The sequence below is a fragment of the Mesitornis unicolor genome, unplaced genomic scaffold, assembly GCF_000695765.1.
Source record: "Mesitornis unicolor isolate BGI_N332 unplaced genomic scaffold, ASM69576v1 scaffold19416, whole genome shotgun sequence".
NCBI classification, from domain to species: domain Eukaryota; kingdom Metazoa; phylum Chordata; class Aves; order Mesitornithiformes; family Mesitornithidae; genus Mesitornis; species Mesitornis unicolor.
In genome coordinates this window covers 30,955-45,721 of record NW_010189176.1, presented here as the reverse complement: position 1 = coordinate 45,721, position 14,767 = coordinate 30,955, and the positions used below count along the sequence as shown (strand labels likewise).

Sequence of the window (14,767 nt, the reverse complement as noted above, 5' to 3'; positions counted from 1 at the left end):
GTACTGCCATGCTTTTTCTTACCTTTGCTTTGAATGTTTTACCTAGACAAAACAATGATAATTCAGATTTAATTTGACTTAGGTATTTTAATATGGAAGCTCTTTAAAAAAAAGGGAAAAAAAAAAAAGACCAACATAGGAGCTACGTTATGATGTATTCATTATCAGATTTTCAGTACAACCTCATTGCTTTGTTGTTTTCATTTATGTCTGTGTTTCTTTCCTCTCTCTGATTTGGTTAACGTGATGTGGAGCCATATGGCAAGTCCTGAACTTGCAGTTCAAGACCCTGCACCAGCAGAAGAGTGTATGTGGTTGGCTCTCAGGGCTTTGCATCATAGTTTGTTTTAGTGGTCTTTGGGGCAGAAAAGAAAAGAAAAAAACAAACCCAAACAGGAAACCCACCCCAAAACCGTCTTGAAGACAGAACATAAAATAATGAGAAACCCCACAGACACTCAGGTGTGCTTTTATTTTTGATCAAGTCATGTGAAGAAACGGTCCGTATGATTTATCTTCTCTTTTACAGACCTACAACCAAAGCCAGTCTAACAAAAGGAGCATCCACAAAGCTATTTCAGGAAACAAAACACTTCATTTTTACCAGCATAGCCCACGTATGATTCCAGAAGGCATAAATCCCAAGTTGCATAAAATGTTTATTACTGCGGAAAAATACGAACCGAGCAATTCACGAACACTCTCCAAAGAGAGAAGACCCAGTTTCCTGCAGCACAAATCTGCTCTCTTTTCCTGTGTCACTGGTAAGAGGATTATGGGGCTTTTCCTAAGCACTACGTAAGCTGCTATCTCACGTTGTTCTGTGGCAGTGTATCAAAACTGTGTGCTACCAGGAGTTTGGGGTCTTCAGCAAAAGTGTAATTTTGGTCAGCTGTAGCCTTTTGACTGTGCTGACAGCTGCTTCAATTCCTCACTCTTCTCCTTTAACATTGTCACTTCGATATTTAGTGATAATTCTATACCAAATCTGATTTAGGGCTCTAACAGTTAGGCTAAATGTTTTTAAGAATACAAGAAATGGATTTCTTATACCTTTGTAAATGACAATAAGACAGAAATGCTTGCGAACAAAAGGCTTTTGAGTGGGCAGAAAAGGGAAATCAAGAGGAGGTTTATGAATTGCACACACTCTTGGAGAAAAATGAGTCTAAAAAGAGAAATGTCTTTACTGATGCAGTTACATGGCTCTGAAATGCTCAGTGAACTGAACAAAATTATCAGATAGGAAGGGAGAGCTAAGTTTTGTAAATACCTGGAAGCTGTCATGCTTGGTCTCTTTGGTTAAATACTTTCTGTAAAGGCCAATAGCAACTTCGTGGAAGAAGAAACTCCTAAAAGAGGTGGGAGGCAAATCAATCTGTGCGTGCCATCCACAGCCCAGACTCTGTAGGTCTACACGTGCTGCAGACACGGCTGTGGCACGGTTGGGCGGCGCTCCTGGCCGTGGCAGTTTTCGTTACAGATCTGAGCCCTCTGTCCGGCTGATCTGGGCATCGTGCTCAGCCCCGGCGCTGGCCAGGAGGAACACCGAGGATGGGATAAACAGCCACAACTTGCAAGAGAATAAACAGAGCAGAACATGAAATAAAATAATCATTTTAGAATGTAAGTCTGTCCCAGAAAATAGAAATGAGAGGCAGTAAGTGCATGAAGGAGGTAATATGCTGAGCATATTTCCTGCTGAGGCAGTGGGACTGCAAAGGCTGTAATTACCAGGTTCCTTTTGTGTGAAACAGGGTAGCAGCTGCCACAGTCAAGGCACACTGTGTGCGGAGGGCTTGCAATTGCCCAAGATGCACACGACTGACTGCGCATCCTGCAAACTGGTGTTACACAAGGGAAACCAGTGAGCACCAGCTTTGTGTTGAAGTCCCCTCCAATGCTGCATGAAGCAAGTGTGTTTATGATTAATGATATTCAAGAGAAATCTCAAAAAAAAGAAAAAAAAGAAAGGTCTTTACTTCTTGGATTTTTTCTTCTTATTTCAGTGCTCTCTTCCACTTCAGAAAACTGAAAAAGCTAGCAGAAATGAATGGGCTGTGCATGTTCTTATTTTTGCTCTCTTACTTGTCATTTGTTCTTGAGGTCCAGCTGATCTCCAGGTTTGTCTGTGGAACAACACGTGTGCATGGAAATGGAAGTGTCACAGGCAGAAGTATCATAGTCATTGCAAGCATTGCTAGTCAAAATTAAATATTTCCTGTTCTTTGAAATGTGATTCAATTTCCAGTAATTTTACACTCTTCTTCCACTTCAAAACCTCTTCCATAATTTTTTCCTGTTTGTCAGTACCAGGACACATTGTTCTTGTCTTGCCCCGTCACTAATCAAGTGTGTTCTTCAGTTGTATGAGCTTTTCTTCAAAGACTACAGCAACAGCAGCAAAAATCCCATTACCCGGCAGTCCTCTTGTGCTGGTTCTTGTCCTTGTCGAATGGAGTTGTCCTCTGGAGCTGTAGCACAGACAACTGCAGTCTTCTGTTGTTCTTGGTGGTTCCCTAGATGTGTCTGGATGACAACACTTCATCTTCAACAGCAAGAGGGAAGCCAAACTACATCTGTTTGATTACAGAGTTACTTGCTGGTGCCTGCTTTTTCCTATTTAACACTTTGCGGTTTGAAAATGCACTCTTGGTTCCTTGGTAGGCCATCTTTTTGCTTCTTTGGACTGACCAGGAGCATTAGGTTTTGGTTACGACCGAGGACTCTTTCTGGCCTTTCCTTTCCACACCATCCAGGCAGCACAGCCTAGAACCCCATGCCAACCACAGACTGGCACCTTCTGTCTGGGGGTGTGGGTGCTGGCCATGAACAACAGAGCAGTCCCAATACTTAACTGTTCTTACCAACCACAGCAAAGGCTGACATCTGCATTTCTGGTAAATGTGAATTTTCTTTTCCTTCAGGTCTCTTTTTTCCTCCTCTACTGGTTCTTGGAACTGAGTGCAACATCTGCTAGACTTGAGTAAAAAATATTTTAGCAGCAATATTGATTTTCTGGGTTTTCTTAACAATGTCCTTGAAAACCTTAAGTATTGGTTAGGTTTTCCCAGCTGTGAACGACTTTTTCTGGGCAGGACTTGAGCCCAGTTTTCTGCACTCCCAGGGGTTTGGTTTTGGGTCTCTAATAAACATTGTTCCTCCGTCCTGTGGGGACACAGTCTCTGGCAGTTGTGATTGGAAAGGATTGAGAGGCACAGGCTGATCCCTGGCATCAGTTCAGAACAGGGAGTTGGCTGCAGGTTCATCCCAAATCCTGTCGCAAGATTGTCTGATTAACTTAATTGTTTTTCTCCAAGCTTCATACACCTGGGCTGAAAGCAATCACATTCTTAGTACACATCTTTGGATGTTCCTTTGCTGTTTGCACTGGTGGCTGTTTTGGGGGATTTGGCATTTTTTGGGTAGTGGTGGTACTGAGCCTTGCTGTCAGACTGCCAAAAATGACTCCATTTCCTCTTCCTCACTGGCATGCACTCATTCAGAACCAAGCAGCACCAGAGCCTTGTCTTCAGTAAGCTGCCATGTGAGCACATATTTTGGTTTTATCCAGCACTGGCGCTCACAGGTGCCCTGTACTTCCCACTTGTCAGTCTACATAAAACTCATTAGCTGCTTTTTGATTTCCCTGCTCCTGGGGTGTTTTCATAGTACGTTTGATTCTGTCCTTTTATTCATCTGCAGGTTCTCATAGAGGAGATTGATTCAAAAAATGACTAAAAAATATTTTTGTCATAACAAATTAATGTTGCTTTCCAGTATTTAAAGAATGACTTTAAAAAAAACCAAACAAAACCCCAACCGAACGAAAAAAAAAACCCAGCAAAAACCCAACACTTGTTTCTGATACCCATTTCTGACATCAGATTCTCTAGATCTGGTTTTGCTTGTGGCACAGAGGAGGTGTTTCTTATTTGAAAGGTGTCACACAGAGTTGGGTTTATTCTGTGTATCCTTTTTCTTAAGGTAGACAACATTTTCCTGTTACTGTTTTCCCCCACAGGCCAAAAGCAAGTACACTCTCATGAGAACTGGTCTCTGTCACCTGAGGAATATGAAATCTGGGACAGGCTTTACAGGATTAAGGAAAGTGATGGAGTAAAACAACCAATGTTGCCTCAAACTCGGTTTGAAACCTTAGAAAACCTGGAAGAAATATTGGTGAGTTTAACCAAAATGTAATTATTCCTTTGACATGAGGCCCAAAGTACTCCCTAAGTAAGAAAGTTAACTGTGAATTCGAAGGAGGTCTGTATTAAAAATGCATTTTTGAGAATTATAAGTAGGTTTTAGAGGTTAGGAATTTAGGAATTAGATGTTTGAAATTGGTCTTTGAGGTTAGGGCTGTATATTAAAAATATACTAAACAGTCTTTCAGTATCCATTGGGTTCCTGTTTCTAAGAATTCCATGCAGGATGCTGTATTCTTGATGGTATTGTATCCATGCTTTTTCATGCCTCTGTTTATGTAACTATAGAAGTGTTACTGAAAGGAAAAAATCAAGTTTTACAAGCTCTTTTCTGACCCAGAGAAAAAAAATTGGAACTTTTGTGTAATTTCGCCACTTAAAACTGTTTTCCATGAAAAGCCTTGATAACACAAAGCACAGAATTGGTTTTAGTTTAGACCAGATTGAAACCTTTCTGATGATGTTCAGATAATTCTTGCATTTAGAGTATTTATTGTCGCTGACAGAGAAGTGGGCATTAGTTTTGCTAAACAATTCCTTGATTAAAATCTCCTTGCCAATCTCAATTTCAAACTGCAGAAGCATGAAGAAGCAGCAGCTCAGGAGCTTTCCTTGGCTGAATGGAGAATTTGGCAGAATCGTCCTTTTCCCACATCTATGGTCGATCACTCGGATCGTTGTTGCCATTTTGTCAGCGTAATGGAAATGATAGAGCTGCTGAGAAATGAACAGGTGAGGTGTTCATGTTGGGCTGCTGTAAATGTGCACGAGTATTTAATGCACAGTTAGTGTTCAAAAAATGAGTGCTCCACTTCTGTCTGCTCAGCTGGAACAAAAAGTGGGGAAGTGCTTGCGTGGGGCTAAGGTAGGCGTTGTGACATGAATAACGTGTATTTGATTTTGTTTCAAAATGTCTCCCACTGCTATTCTGTAATTCTCAATCTTTTCTACAGAACTTGTTTAAAAACGGTGTTTCCATGCACAGGAAAACCCCCACCCATATTGTTCTTTTTTTAATGGGTCCAGGTATCAATTTTTTACGAAAAGACATTAAATATGAGAACTATACATGCCAAGGATGAAAGGCACCAGAAGTGATATTAGAACTAATCCAGAGTGTAATAGGAATTGGAAATAATGTTATATCATGTATGTACATCAAATACATCCCATAAAAGTGATGCAGGAATGTACAGCGTGTTCTAAGGTGGTTGTGTTTTGAGGCTTTTTGATTTTTCTCTGAAAGCTTTAATTGAAAACCTAATTGCTCCTAACAATTAAAGGACAAGAGGAGGGCAGTCAAATAAACATGGATGAAAACCATTTGGGACATAAGAATTCTGTTTACCAGCAGTTGTGGATAGCGGATGTGCCTCTAAAATGAAAGGCACATACAAGAAAATGTGTGTGTAGAGGGGATCTGCTGACAGTATCTGTATATTCAGTTGTTCACCACGCTCTTTTTTCCCCCAGTTTGGCTCTTCTGTGTTCCACACGTATTGCTTTTTAGTGCATTGAAGTTTTCTAGGTCATCAGAATCTGTTGCTAAGCTGCCAGAGGTTCCAGAATAACAAGGCTAATCAAGGGAGAGAATAGAGACATTGTAGTTGTTCTGCTTGCTAGGAAAGTGTATTAATGGAAGGCTGTAAATAGACTTTCAGAGCTAAGATAAGCTTCTCCATCAGCGAACAATGGCGTTCTTGACTTCTCTGAGACTCCGTGTTCCCAAACCGGGGTCAAGAACCCGCTGCCAGAGAGAGGGCTTTGCGGAGAGGTCAGGTGTGGAGAGCTGAAGGGAGTCAGGAGGCAAAGAAATACTTAAAAAATTAGAATTGCTCTTCTAATTGATGACTTCACTCCCCACCGCCAAATCAGGTGCTTGAAGTATTTGTGACTTCAGTTCCCTTTGTGAAAGTGTGTTGCTACCAGAAGTCTGCTGAGGTTCCCAAGTGCCTTCAAAGCTGTGGATGCTAAACCAGCATCTGGCACCCTTAAGATACTTTACAGAGCAGATTTGTTAGTGACCAGGTGAGCCTTTGGTCTTCTCTCCCCAACTCTGCCAAAGGAAGTGCCAGAAATTAGAAGCAAAGCAGAGTATCGAATTCTACAGAACTTTAACGGAGCTAGGCCTGCCTACTGCCCTTCACAGTAATGAGACAGCTCTGCTCGCCTGCCTCTGCTCTCCTGTGGAGTGAACAGAAAGGGTGTCCCTTCAACAGGCAGGACCCAAACCCATGGCTTTTTACATTCTGCTCATCACTTTCCATTTTGCTTTGCTCTGACAATGGAGTCCAGCACAGGCAGGGGTGTGCTGCTGCAGTCTCTGCTCAGACATCGCGCTGCCACGTGCCATCGCAGCACACAAGCTCTGCCCGAGTACTGCAGAGTTGCTGCAGAGTCTGCAGAGTCTTGGAAAATGCTGGAAGTTCTACATCAGAAAGGAAAAGGATACAGCTAGTAATTGATAGCAAGTGGTGAACAGTTGGCTTTCACTGTTTCTAATTCAACAGCTGAATGTCAGCCTCATCGTGATACGTCGCAAGTAATGGTCTCGCAGTCGAGAGCCTGGGACTGCCTGTTACCTTGTGCAGCCACCTCCCAGCTCAAAGTTTCAGGCATTGTATGCATTGATTTCCAGCCAGATTCTCTGAACTGTCTCAACTAGTTACAGGTAGAGACACTAAGCTTTCTCATCAGTTAAAGGAGAAATCATAATTGGATGTCCCTGGCATGCTGAAAACACCTTCTAATGAATATGAGAGGTTACAACATCACTCTACCCTGTTGAATTCTTCTAGGGAAAAACAAAGCACTAGCAGTAGATCTGGCCATGGCTGACAAGGCAGAAGCTGTAATCGGCACAGAGATGCAGTTGTTAAACTTCAGTAGTTGTTGACCTCTTTCGTATATCTAAACCAAATTGTCAAGGCTCAAGGACGTCAAAGCTTCACCATAGTTGTTTCACAAAAAAGCAGATGCAACATGTCTTAATCTATTTTGTCAGTAGTGGCAGTGATTTCTTGTATATGAGTTTTACTGTATTTTTCTTAAGTCACCCTTGATTTCTCTGCAAGGCACTGATAATCGTCCCAAGCCAGGATCTGTTCCCGCTAATGTTCGTTAAAAGGAAGGGAAGTGCGTGATATGTGTTGCCTTTGCAGTGGAATCGCCTTGGAGCAGACACTTTGCTGTGGCAGTCCTTACTCATCAGGTAGATTACACCACCCAAAACTTGTTGGCCTACAATTCGAAAGAGAACAGTCTTCCACATTGCTAACGTGAGAGCACGTGTGAGTGTGTGGGAGGAGGTTCTGTGTTCCTGTTACTACCAGTCTTGTCCTAATTCAGTCTTCCTACAGCTTCAATTCTGGTGAATCTGAAAACACATAAAGAAAAATGGGTGTAATTATGCAAATAAATAAGACCAAAGAACCTTTTAGTATAAAATTATTTTTTAAAAAATCTCTGTTCTAATCCATTTCTGTTAGTGAGTGCTGCTTTGAGGGCCATCACTGTTACTACAGAGCAGCTCAGTTTGGGGCTGTGAAGCTCTGGTCCAGTCCAGGACCCATGTAGATCAGTTGACTGTGGCCTTGACAAGTCAAGCTTTCGGGATCTCCAAGGCTGGAGTCCCACAGCTTCTCTGAGCCCCTGGTTCAACATTTCGTCACCCACATGGTGGGTACCTAATTAAAATTTTCCTTGTTTCATGTTGTTCCATTAACTCTGGCCTTAGCGTAGCTCCAGGAAGCCTGGCTGTCTTCTCTCTGCTCTCACATTGGAGAAAGATGGTAATGAGATCCTATCTTCTCCAGACTGAGCAGAGCTCCCTTGTCATCCCATGTACGTCCTTCTGCTCCAGCCCTCTGACCGTTCTGGCTGTCCTTGCTGGACTTGATCCAGTCCAAGATATTTCTTGTACTGGGGGTCCAAAACCAGATGAAGCTCTCAGATGTGCTCTCACAGATGATGAACAGAGAGGAATAATCGCTTCCCTTGCCCTGCTGGCTACTGTCTTGCTCATGGAGCCTGGGTGCCGTCGCCTTTGTTACCACAAGGGCACGCTACTGTCCCATTTTTCTGCCCCGAGGTTTCTGTCACCCCGTTGAGGACCCTCTGGTCAGCAGCCCTGCCCTCAGGCACGTCACCTGCTTCCCCTCACCTGCCATCATCTGCAGACTCACTGAAGGTGCGCTCTGCTGTAGTCAAGGTTAGTAATACAGATGTTACACACTAAAACCTCTGAGAATCACTCCTGGCTGCTACCCACTGCCTGGGCTTCATACCAGTCCTCAGAAAGCTTTGATCATGGTGGTCCAGCTGGTTTTCCACCCACCCTTATTGTCCACTTATTCAACTCATATCTCACGAGTTTAGCAAGGCTTCTGACACAGTCTTATAGCAAAAGTCAAGGTAAACAGCATCCACTGCACTTCTCTTGTGCACAAACTGATTACATCTTCATAAAAGGCAGTCTTGAACTCCTCATCCCTCTGTGCTCTGTGTGCTCATTGGGATGTTCTTGTGAAAGCTTGAATGTTTTCTTACTGGTTTGCTTTCAAGTTTCTACTTTAAACTTAAAATTTGAGTAAATATAACATTCATGTAACATTCTAATTTCACACATTCAGATATTCCTTATGATATGGTATTCCCAATGCTATTGCATATAAAATTGTTCACATCAGGGCCTTTCAAAAATTAAGGAAGCTTTTCCAAAACCTGATTGTACCACATTGCCCGTAGCCAGACCTACCGGGAGGCGTGGATGCTTTACTTTGACAGTAACTGCTACACTGATGGTTTTTCTGTTGTGGAGTGCTTGTTCTTAGAAAAAAATACTTGCGGAGAAACGTCAACAGGCTGCAAGCCAAGGTGCTGCAGAAGCTGGGATTCCCATGAGAACATTATTAAGAGAGTAAGTAGCGGCTGTGATTTATACAAAGGCAATCTTTAAAAGACTAAACTATGTTATTGTTAAGTGTAACAGGACCTTGGACCAGCCTAGAACTAGGAGTGCAAAACTACACAAAAGCAGTGTGTGCCTGAGTTATCTCGCCCAGAACACTGGTTGAAAGGTATGCGTGGTGTGTGACAGGATATCTCGGTCTTGGCACGCCTGGCCATGAAGTGTGGGAAATGATGGATGAGAAAGTGCTGTAGAATGTGAACATCCTGATGGGCTGCATAGTCAGGTCCTTCTCTGTAGCTATAAAAGTAGAGGTAGAAATTAAAAACTTCACTTGGCATTGACCTGTTGAGTCGGTTTCTTGTTTTCAGCTCATTGCAAATACTAATTAAAAATGCAAAAGTAGAGCAAAATTACAGAAACTTAGAGATTTTAGGCAGTGTCTTGAATTTCTGCAGAACTCCTAAGGCATGTTTATATAGCCAAATGTGTCCTGGCTGTGTTCCTGCCTGTGGTGCTGTGGGCATGAGTGGCTGTGCAAGCAAATTTCACCGACTGAAAGAACTGTCTGTGTTAACTGCCTGTGTTTGGGAGTGCAGGGCTCAATACCACCAGCCCTGTGTGTTTTCTGCCATATTTTCATGAGCAGTTCAGCACGAGATTGGGAGAACCCTGGATTTAAAATCGGGTTTGACTTTAACCCTGTGTAGTGTCCTGCTCCGTTTCGCAGAGACCCCACTGATGCACTGTGCTTGCTCGAGGCCCAGGCAGTGCAGGCACAAGGCTGCTGCCAAATATACCCCTGCTAATCTGGCTGACGTTCATTTACAGTTCTTAATAGCAGAGGGATTTAAGGCAAATACGAGTCAAAGCTATTTCCGTAAATAATTAAGATCCTGAACTTCAAACCACAGTTCTGTGGATTATTTTCTTACTGAAGGATAAAATATGAAAACAGGCAAATCTATTTTACTGTGAATAACCAAATGATCTGGAAGTTTCTGATGAAACTAATTATTTATTGGGAAGAATCTCAAGAGGTCTTTGGTGTTCTTTATGGGTCTTTTCTCTTACAGCAGAAAGCTCGGAAATTCACCGATGCCTTTCCTTTCCTTGTACTCACTCAGTGATTCCAAGAAACCTCCTATGCAGTTGTGTTCTGTGTAATAGGTTTTTAAAAGTCAATTACAAGACTTAAATATTTTTAAATAGATGAAGTGAAAATGTTTGGTTAAAAAAAAGCCAACATTATATTGTATTTATGTGCTCTTAAAAACTTAGAGAAGAAGTTGGCACAATCAAAAGAAAAAAAATAGTAAAAGAAATCCCAAATACAAACCCTGCGACAGGCACATCCACTGCAGAAAAGCTTTTAATGCCTGTGTGGCTTTATTACTACAGCAACGAGAACTGGGCAGATGGGGCTGGATTTTCTACCAGATACGGGCAGGGATTTTTTGTGTAACATGGTAACAAATCAAGTTGTCCTTATGCAAAATAATTTGATAGCTTTTAAGCATTTTTGAAAATTAAACTGTACTGTTTGGAAACAAGGTCAGGGCAAAGTAATCATTTTTATGAAATTCTGTTTGTACAAGTCTTTGAGGATACATAACGGCAAATACTGAAGTGCAAGTGTATTTGTTTTTCTGGGAGGTAGGCAGTTTTTAATGGCTTTTTAAAAGTTGTAATGTCAAATGTGGGAGGATGGCTATGGGGGTTTCCCACCCACATCTGTGAAGATGTGAAGTTACAGTTAGTGATTCTCCCTAGAAAGACAAAAAAGCACCCAAAGACTCACTTTGTCACTCAGGTCATCTCTGACACCAGACTCCTTGGGAGGAAGCGTTTAGGAGATGGACCTGGAGCCACTAAAATCATTGGGCATTTGTCATCTGTCTTGGGTTGCCTTGGAGGATTCATCGGGTGAAATGCCTGGCAACAGGGAAAATGTTCTCAGGACACCCTAAAACCCCAAAGAACCTGAAAAGGCTTTCCATGGCTTTGAAGTTGTAAACCAGATGTGATTTTAGGGGGAAATGCAGTGTTTCCAGCCACTTGTGACTTTTTTTCTAGGAGATGCTGAACGCAAAGTTAAAAATGGTCCAAGTGAGGACAACTAAGCAGCAGAGAGGAGATAAGCAAAGCAAATACTGTGTGCTGAGGTTCTCAGAAAGCAAGCTGTGCCCACCTTGCTCTTCGTTCCAGCAAAACCCAACAGGACGTTTGTTTTGTCCGCAGACGGTGAGGCTGCCAGGACGAACCTGCGGGACCAAAATCTCAGCTCTCCAATTAAGAGAGTTTCTTTCTGCCATATTGATTCCTCTGATCTTGTTGCCAAGTGATTTGAGCCTGAATGCTAATTGAGACCTGGTTTAGATTGCTCAGACCTTTAATTGCAGGTGCTTTCTGGTTTTAATGGTGCTGTGGGATTTTGTGCTCCCAGTGAGAAGGCAGAAGCAAGACCGATTAGGCAAAGGATTTTGGGGTGTCAGCCTTTGAAAGGGCCAGGGGGCTTGAGCAGATTGTGTGGCACCTGGCAGGGCTGAGCTGGGTTAACTGGAGGTAGCAGAGCTGCTGTGTTGAGGGGTGACTGTTCCTGCACAGTGGCACGAAAGGCACGCCAGCCAAAACTGTCCTTTCCACCAACATTAAATGAGCTCAGGTTTCTGGAAAGCGTGCCATAATATTACACGTTATGGAACCCAAGAGATCAAGTATGTGATATAGAGCTGCAGTCAACAGAAGGTTCCTATGCGTTGTGTGGTATGGTACAGATAACACTGCCATATGCAGCTGGTGCCTTTTGTGGGTCTGCACTACCAATGTGTGCACTCCTGAGCTGTCAGTCGAGCACACAACAATTCTGGCTACTGTTGACTTGGGTCGGTTGTGTTCCACTGTTACTTTATTTACGGTGGTGTGTGTACAGTAATTTTGCATTTAGGTTTCTGGATTTGAAATAGCTGTATCCTGTTTTTCACAAACTGTCAAAATATTTATGTATGTGAACAATTGGTTGGTTGTTCTTTAAGCTCTTACTGGAGCCCGAGTTGGCAAAACTCTTACAGCAAGCGTGCCAGGGTGAACTGGCAATCCATTCGTATCAGCTGGGGACTCTGGCAGGAGACACTACACACCTCATGTCTTTGAAGACGCTATTCATGTTTGAGACGGGGTAATACTTTAACATTGTTTTTAATATCATACTAGTGCACTGGTGACAAAGTTGAGTGCAATGTGATCACATTTATTTAGAACACAGAACTGCTGCTGTAGTTCAGAAACTGCTTTTAGATGAAGCAGTTCTGCTTTTCACCTGATACTTGTTCCTGCTTTTATTTTTAACGTTGGCATGGAAATGCAGTAAGCTTGGGAAATTGTTCTGGTCACTGGGATTCAGGAATGTTTTGCTCTCTGTATTTTCATGGCAATTACATTTTGGTATCCAGGTCATTGCTGTGTATCTCCCTGTAGTGGGGTGGGTTCCCTGCTTCCCTGTGTATTTTGTTAACCCCAGGCTAAGGAAGCCAAACAGTGAATGTGAGCTTCCACCTGTTACCTGCCAGATAACAGCGATCTGCAGTTACCGGGTCAGACACCACCCGTACTAACTAGCTATAGAATAGCTATAGATGTACATCTAAAGCAGCTTATGAGGAGAGAGAGGTTAATTTTATTTTTTATATTAGCTGTCTTAAATTTAAATGGTAGAAAACAGTGTATGTGTGTACATACACATACATTTCTGTATTAGAAATGCAAATTTTAGTATCTTAAGTTTACTTTTTCCTTTTTATTTCCTATGTTAAAAAACCTATTGCTTTTTAAACTGCATCAGTAATTCTAAGCAAGGTCATTGATTTAGTACAAAAATATGAGAGATGCCTGTTTTTCTACTCCTGCCTGACCTATTTACTGAGCAGCTGGTACACACTGGAGCTTACTAGCTTGTGGGAGAGCCGATTGGGTAATTTAAGATTCTACGAGTGGTACCCATTCAGGCTAAAATGTGATAATTATAATTCTGTCCTTTCACTCCATCAGTATTAACCTGAGAAAATATTTTGTTTGAGAGAAAGTATTTGGAATGACTGAGTTGAACTGGAGCAGTTATACAACTCCATGTAAGCTGAAATTGGGTTATTAAAGTTTGTCCTAGATGCTAAATTTGTCTCCTAGACTGTTGGCTTGGCACACAACAGCTCTGCCAGGCTTTTTTTAAGTCTTTTTTTCTTTCTCTCCCCAAGTTAGAGCATAATCCTGGGTATGTGCATTGGCCCAATGAAGTTCTTCAGTGTAACAACTCCTTGTTCCTGCTCTCTGTGTTGAACCCGGTTACTTTCCATGCAAGACATTTCCCTGTTTCGCTCTCTTGTTTCAGTTTCTTTAAAGATTTTGGCAGGGGATTTTTGAAAGCCCTTCAGATAACTGTGAAGGTGGCATGCTTGAGAGCAGCTCAGGGGTTTTGCTGCTTGGTCTCTTCAAACAAGTTAATAGGTTTGTAAGGTCTGATTTTTTTGTTTTCAAAAGCAATATTGACATTTCTGAAGAAGCCTTATCTGGTAATTATATTATCTGTTACAGCTTCTACTCGTTTACTCAGTATGGAGATAAGGTTAGCAGCCTCTTTTCTTCCTCACAGGGATGGTCTGCCTGCGCCTCTCAAAAGTGAATGAGGTGGACAAGAGCATCAGCTGATTCTGTTTCAGGGAGGTTTTGTGGTTTGCCAGCAAATCGCACTTTAATCCATTTAATGGACGTCGTGTTTTCATAGTGCTTGGACACTGTAATTGAAATACTGTGCACCGTTCAGTCGTTACATAAATCTAAACGTGCCATTATCAGCACCGTTACCTTGTAACCCAAATGTAATCTCCTCGGATGGTGTTTGTGAAGTTAATTGGAGCAGATGGTGATCGTGGTTTGTTACTGCTCCTTGATTTCATACACAGATTTCCATATCTTCATTCTGTGTTTTGACTCAGCCTGAAGGGCAACTAATTATTTAGAACATACACATATCAAAATCATCCTTTAACCCTTTCATAGTAACTGTTTTCTTCACTATTTTGGTATTAACACTTATAGTAAGTCACCCTGTATAGTCAGGGGATTTCCTTGGAGATCTCTTTTTTAAAAAAACCCTAACTTTTAGTTTCTTTGGCCATGTTTATGAATGGACAGCCTGAGTCTAGGCAATGAGAGTGCAGCAGCTGAGTGCCATCTCCTGCAGTGACAAATGCAGTAGTAGGTGTTTCACCACTCTGTGGAGATGGATCTGGCAGTTGAGTTTCCTCTCCTGCTACACCGCTCTCCTGTGCTGACCATACAGAACTTGCATAGGTTGTCACTGGGACACAGGCGTTGTTGCTGTGCACAGATTATCACCAGTGGTGCCTCTGACCCCAAACAGCCTCTACACAGATTCTTCCATATTTATTCTGCATATCATCCTTTCTGTGGTGTGTGTAGGAAGCTAGTGATGAAATCTAAATATTGATTTTATTATTATTATTATTGAGAGTGAAGAAATACTGTCAATACTGGATAGCACGCTTTACCTACTGCAACCAAAACTGTGCTCGGATGTGATCAGTTTTCACGTGCATGGAAGGCAGTTTCAAGTCCTGTTTTCAGGAATGCG

At 42.1% G+C, this 14,767-nt stretch overlaps 1 protein-coding gene across 1 annotated transcript in view; it reads left to right on the top strand.

The window, feature by feature from the left end:
* Window positions 1-529: 529 nt before the first annotated feature.
* FANCM (Fanconi anemia, complementation group M) overlaps window positions 530-14,767 on the top strand; it is a gene marked incomplete at its 5' end in the record, with an annotated part of 26,721 nt that continues 12,483 nt past the window's right edge. The window contains 3 exons of the mRNA XM_010185984.1: window positions 530-764; window positions 4,025-4,182; window positions 4,791-4,943. Coding sequence (XP_010184286.1) covers window positions 530-764; window positions 4,025-4,182; window positions 4,791-4,943 — 546 coding nt within the window. The remainder of the gene's footprint in view (window positions 765-4,024; window positions 4,183-4,790; window positions 4,944-14,767) is intronic.